The 6,000-nt window shown below is 57.8% G+C and overlaps 1 protein-coding gene across 7 annotated transcripts in view; it reads left to right on the top strand.

Moving 5' to 3' along the window:
• Positions 1-270: 270 nt before the first annotated feature.
• Positions 271-6,000, top strand: part of PAX2 (paired box 2) — a 77,716-nt gene continuing 71,986 nt past the window's right edge. For 5 of the 7 annotated variants that reach the window (XM_010859512.1, XM_010859514.1, XM_010859516.1 and 2 more), the window contains exons 1-3: positions 271-379; positions 3,842-4,010; positions 4,736-4,933. In XM_010859512.1, coding sequence (XP_010857814.1) covers positions 337-379; positions 3,842-4,010; positions 4,736-4,933 — 410 coding nt within the window. In that variant the 5' untranslated portion in view covers positions 271-336. The remainder of the gene's footprint in view (positions 380-3,841; positions 4,011-4,735; positions 4,934-6,000) is intronic. The other 2 variants (XM_010859513.1, XM_010859515.1) reach the window with 1 other exon arrangement.

The following is a 6,000-nucleotide window of genomic DNA, read 5'->3' as shown; positions in this document are numbered from 1 at the left end:
AGCCCTGGCCGCAGCTGCCGCGCGCGCCATGCGCCCCCAGGTCCCCCCGGTTCGGCCTGCCGCCCCGGGGCCGTTCTGCTGACCGTCCAGCCCCGCGCCCCGACGGTGGGAAGTTGCGGCCGCTGCGGTTGCGAGCTCCGACCGGCCCGGGAGGAGTCCCCGCGGGGAGCGCAGCGCAGCGCCCCCCGCTCTCGAGCGCCGGGTCGCAGCCGGGAGCCCACTCACCCCTCCCCCCCCCCCCCGTCCTCCCTTTCCTCCTCCAACGTCCTCGAACGTTGAGTTTCGAGAGGCGACACGGCGGCGGCGGCCGCGCTGCTCCCGCTCCTCTGCCTCCCCATGGATATGCACTGCAAAGCAGACCCCTTCTCCGCGATGCACCGTGAGTACCGGCGCCCGGCTCCTGTCCCAGCTCGGGGCTCCCCGTCCCACCCTAGCCTGTCCTGTCCTGTCCTGTACTGTCCTGAGGCGTCTCTGGCCTCTTATGCTCAGGTCACATCTTGGAGGCCACCCTGGCTTCTCCTGGTCCCCACTTTTCGTTCTTCCTCTTTCTCCCATTTCTCGGTATATCTAAAGACCCTTCTCTTCCTTCTGCCTTATGTCACTCATACTTCTACTACCTGCCTTCCTACCTCCCGGGTGCCCATCCTTTCTTCCTTCCTTCCACCTGCTTCTTCTTAAATAGTGGATCCACAGCCCATGACCCTGGCTCCAACCACCGCTCCCCTGGCCACCCTCTTGCCTGGGGCTGGGAGACTAATGGGCAGGCAGTTTTTAGGGTTTTTTGTTATGCTTACTTTGTTTTCTCTCTCTGTTTGCCTCCCCATCCTTCCTCTCATCTGTACCTTTCTCGAACTTAGAGTGTGGTTGTCCAGGAGAAGACTCCCCGCACAGGCAGCCTCAGTGTCAGGACAATCAGGCAGAAGAGCGTGGGGGTGGGGTGCCCCCTCCTGACCCTCAGCTCCCAGCTTCTCCTGGCCCTACCAGCCCAGGCAAGGCTTCATTCGGGCTGGTTTGAAATACTTCCTTTCTCATCTTTTCTTTCTTGCCATCCATCCTACTTCCCCTCTGGTGTCCTGGAGTTGGGAGTCTGAGATTGGCCGGACCTGGTGGTCATCTTTCTCTACCTTTCCTGGGGAGATGCTCTAAAAACAAAGAGGGGTTCCAAGGAGAAATCGAAGTCAGCGAGAATCACATAGAAAAGCCTTCCAGGCGGTCCCAAAGCTTTACTCTCCTTCTAGTTCTAAACACTCCTTGCCAGTCTCCCACTCCCTGGTAAGGATGATCCAGCCAGTAACCTGGCCAGGGGATCAGAAAAGAGGGAGAAAAGGAGGTGAGAAGAACAAAAGGAAGGCAAATGCCAAAGCTGGGGAGAAAGGAGAGAGAAACCAAAACCAGGGCTAAGAAAGAGCAAGAAAACAGAAAAAAAAAAATGTTACAGGAAAAAAGAGAAGGGGAGAAAATAAATTTTAAATAGGAAAGGAGGACTATTTAAATTAAATTTGAATTTATCTAATTCTTGTCCTATGTCTTTAGCTTGGAAAACAATTCAGAGATTTTTTTTTTGCAGGCTTTTTCCGCCCCCCCCAAAGGTAAATAGATTCTAAATAGAAAACTTCTCTGTAGATTAATAATCAAGGATGATTTGTAACTTTTCACAAGGAAACTTTTTAGAGCTGGCTTGGATCTGTGCTTTGGACAAGAGAGCCCAGGAGGGAGGGAGAGCTGCATTTTTCTCTAAGCATTTATTTAGCATATATATGTATATATATGCTTTTAAAAGTACTCCTGGGATAAAATATATTTCCCTAAATAATTTCCAAGCATACACAGGAAATCCGAGCCAGAGACCTCCGGCTGCCGCCGGTTTGTGCGAGCCGAGCCTGAAATCCTGTCTCCTTTTCGGAGGGAGTGGAACCAGGCTACCACACCGTCTTCGCCCAGCCAGCCGGCCTCCTGGCCCCGCTGCCTCTGCTCTTTCTCTCCTCTCTCGCCGATTCCGCGGGTGAACTGCCGAGTCCTGGCCGCCCACTGGGTACCACTTTGAAGCCCAAAGGGGAGCAAGGCGAGCCGAAGGTGGTCGAAGGAAGGGCGAGATCGCGGCGCGGGCTAGCCGGCCAGCAGCGGCAGCCGGAGTCGGCGGCGGCGGCGGCGGTGGCGCAGTCTAGGCCCGACTCAGCACCGGCCCTCGGCCCCAGCCCTGGACTCCCGCGGTACCCCCTTTCTTTCCCCACCCCTTAGATTGGGGTCGAGGGGCCGGGCCCGGAGCCCGGGGAGGCTGAATTATTCATCTTTAATCTGCCCGCAGCTGCCGCCTTTTCATACCGGTAACGCGAGTTCTCCCGGGGCCTAAATTATTGATGGTCGGCTTTGGAGGGAGGGGAGGGGTGAGGAGTGGGGCTAGAGGTAGGGAACCTCGCATGGGTGAGGGGTAGGGTAAGAGGCTTCGGCCTCCCCCGGCCGGGAGATTGGAGGCCTCTCCCTAGAGGTTTAGCCGGCCCCTATTCTCGGTCCCCCCAGAAGGGGAGGAGAGAGCAGCGAGCCGGGTGCAGGTGTCCCCGCTTTCTCCGAAAGTCGCCAGAGGCCAGCAGGACAGGGCTGCAGGTTGTTGGTCCGGTCAGGTCGGACTCTGCCGCTAGAACTCTGTGCTTGGATTGCTCAGTAACTGCGACTGCGTGTTGATGGCTCTGGGTGCAGGATTTCTTGACTGCTGTGAGTCAGGGAGAATGGGGCGCCAGGCAGCGCCTTCAGGCCTGGCATCTGGCGACCACCTTGGCTCCGAGGTTGGGCGCCTGCAGTAGGAGTCAGGTTGGAGACCCAGCACCCTCCTCTTGCCTAGGAGAGCAAACGCGCTTGTTGTTCCCTTTCCTGAGTGGCAGCGGAGGTCTAAAAGGTCAGAGGAACGCGAGCTGGCTGAGGCTGGCTGCACAGGGTGCCCTGTGAACCTTGAGCCCACCTAGGCGACCTGTACCATGCGTCCTGGGCGAGGCGATGGGTCCCCAGCCTGGCGCAGCGCTGCAGGAGGATGAACCCAAGCAGTCTGCATTCTGTGGTTGCTAGCGGGCACCTCGCGGCTCTCCACTGCCTCCCTGTCTCAGAGCGCAGCAGACTCTGGGCCCCTGCCTCTACAGCCTAGCCCCTTCCTTCCTTCAGTTGGCTTTCTTTGAACTTTAAACACTAGGCAGGGGGGGAAATATGGCTCCCCAAATACCTAAAGATAGAAAACATAAAGGAAAGAAAAACTCCCTGCCCCCCCCCAAAAAAAATCACAATAAAAACACGGGGAAAGATGTAGGAAGACTCCAATTCCAAATAAATACAAGGAAATAGGGAGCAGAGGGGAGAATGTCAGGGACTTAGCTCCTATCCTACCCAACACCCCAGAATCATCCACGTCCAAGCACGCTCCAACAACTCCCTCTCGCCTGCGGTTCAGGCGGGATTCCGCACCGTCCTCCGCCCGGCCCTCTCTTGCCTACATTCTTTCCTGCCGGCTTTGATTCCCACTTGGCTGCTTTTCTCCCCTTCTTCCCCCTTTACCCCCTCTCGCCCCGCTGCCCATCCCTTCCTCACTTTCCCCCTGACATCGTACCGGTTTTCGAGTCGCGCGTCCTTTCCCAGCCCGCCGCCCAGCCTCTGCGCTTCCGCGTCTCTACAGCCCCGCGGCTCCCTGTCCCTAATCCCCTGCATTGTGATCGGCGTCCGCCGTTCGCCCGCGAGCCCAGGAACATGCCCTCCCGCCCTGCCTGCTCCCTTCGCCCATCCTGGGCCGCGCGCGGACCCTGACTAATGGCCGGTCCCTGCTGTGTGTGGGGTGTTGTGTCTTTTTCTTGTCTCTCCCCAGCAGGGCACGGGGGTGTGAACCAGCTCGGGGGGGTGTTTGTGAACGGCAGGCCCCTGCCCGACGTGGTGAGGCAGCGCATCGTGGAGCTGGCCCCCCCGGGCGTGCGGCCCTGCGACATCTCCCGGCAGCTGCGGGTCAGCCACGGCTGTGTCAGCAAAATCCTGGGCAGGTGAGGGTCGTGGAGCCGCCCCTGAGAGATGCCCCCGTCTGCTTCGCGGGCTGGACAGCCCTGGGTCTCCAGCTGAGGGCTTGGCTAAAAGTGCAGGTCGCTAGTGGGCGTGGGAGATCCCTGACTGGGGCTATCTGGAGAGCGGCTCCTTTTGGCAAGGGCACGCAGGTGGTGACTGCGGCCCCAGAAGCGCCGTCCAGCGCGCTTGCCAGGCTCCAGCGTCCTCCCTGGGAGAGAGCCGGATTCCTGTCTTCAGAAACGGAAGGACAGCTCTTCTCTTTGGAAGGGAGGGTTGGATGAATAGGGTAAAGGTAAAGATGGGTGCCCCGAGAAAAGAAGAATCAGCTTGAGAGGTGCAAGGTTAGTCCTGGTTCCCATAGGGGCCCTGTGCTCAGTGGGAATGGGCGGGAGGCCTCCAAGTGCTGTTCCTCCCGCTCTTCTCAAATGAAAGGCCAGGCTTCCCCCATCGCCTATTGCAGCTGCTGTGTGTGCAGCCTTTGGTTTGACCACCTTCCAGGAGAGAGCGTCCCTGTTGTCCCTGCCCTCATCCTCCGATGTATCCCTGCCTTAGCCGAGTGGCTCTGGAAGCCCACTCAGACACGCTAGGTCTTTTCCCTCCGCACCACCGCCTGCTGCGGGAGAGTGGCTCAGCGGCTCCAGAGCCTGCAGCCCCACTCTCTGCCACCACCTGCTTCTCACTGACCCTGCTGGCTTTCCCCGTGCAGGTACTACGAGACCGGCAGCATCAAACCCGGAGTGATCGGTGGCTCCAAGCCAAAAGTGGCAACACCCAAAGTTGTGGACAAGATTGCTGAATACAAGCGACAGAACCCAACTATGTTTGCCTGGGAGATCCGGGACCGGCTTCTGGCAGAGGGCATCTGTGACAACGACACAGTGCCCAGCGTCTCTTCCATCAACAGGTGAGTAAGCTACGCTGGGCTGCAGGGTGGGGCTCCCATGCACCAGAGTTTCTCCCAGCTCCAGCTTCGTTCTTTCTCCAGCCTCTGCCTGCCCTTGCTCCTAGGCCCCCAGGTCCTTTGGGCAGGGAGAGGGGACCTGGGAGGCAGAGAGAAAGACAGACAGACAGGGCTGTCTCCAGCTCAGGACTGGGTATTTCCTGCCAGGCTTCTCCCGCCGGAGTCCTGGAAATGAATCCAAGTGTTTGTGGTAATTAAGACTCCAAGATTACGAGCCTCGGTATCTAGAGACAATCACAGCCCACAGCTGAAGCCTTTAAAATGACCAGTGTCCTATTCATGGCCTCTAAACAGACTTTCCTTTCTAAAGGCATGCTCCCTTCCCCAGGGGCAGCCACCTGTCCTGGCTCCCCACCTCCCCCCACCCATCATCTCTGCTGACTCCTATAAAGGTGGCCTTGGGAACCCAGGCCTTGTTAGCCAGCTCCACACAAATTTCTGGCCTATTAGCACCAGTATCCAGGCCTGTGAAGCAAACACCAACGACCAGCAAACCGCTGGCAGGGAGCAGAGAAGCTAGACAAGGAGTGGGATGCCAGGTCAGGAGGGAGAACTCTGGACCCTGAGGCTGAACCTCAGGAGATGCCTCCAACCACCTAGAGTACCTGTGTCCAGGCCTGAGGCTGCACTGATGACGGGTTCAGGCACAGGGTGACAACTCAGGCTGGAGTCAGTTCAATATACAGTAGCACAAGTTAGCCTCCCAATCTTCGAGCCACTCCAGTGTGCTCTCCAGGATACGTGCACACTCCACATATTTACCACCCCACCCAGGCCAGTGTACACATGTGGCAGGTACAGCACATAACAGGAGCACTTGGAGATGGGGACCCAGGATGGCTTTCCCATCACAGAACTGTGCAAGCTGACATCAGCAGAGACCCTGTGCAAATTCCAGACAGCCTTGGCCAGCTTTTCAACCCCGGCCCCTTGCATTTTAAGGCAAATCCCCAAATGAGAAAAAGGCTGAGGGTTTCATACTTGTGTTTTTCTTTACACTCTTCATAGGC

The sequence above is a fragment of the Bison bison genome, unplaced genomic scaffold, assembly GCF_000754665.1.
Source record: "Bison bison bison isolate TAMUID 2011002044 unplaced genomic scaffold, Bison_UMD1.0 scf7180017864456, whole genome shotgun sequence".
In the NCBI taxonomy this organism is placed as follows: domain Eukaryota; kingdom Metazoa; phylum Chordata; class Mammalia; order Artiodactyla; family Bovidae; genus Bison; species Bison bison.
This window is presented reverse-complemented; position numbering and strand designations above follow the sequence as displayed.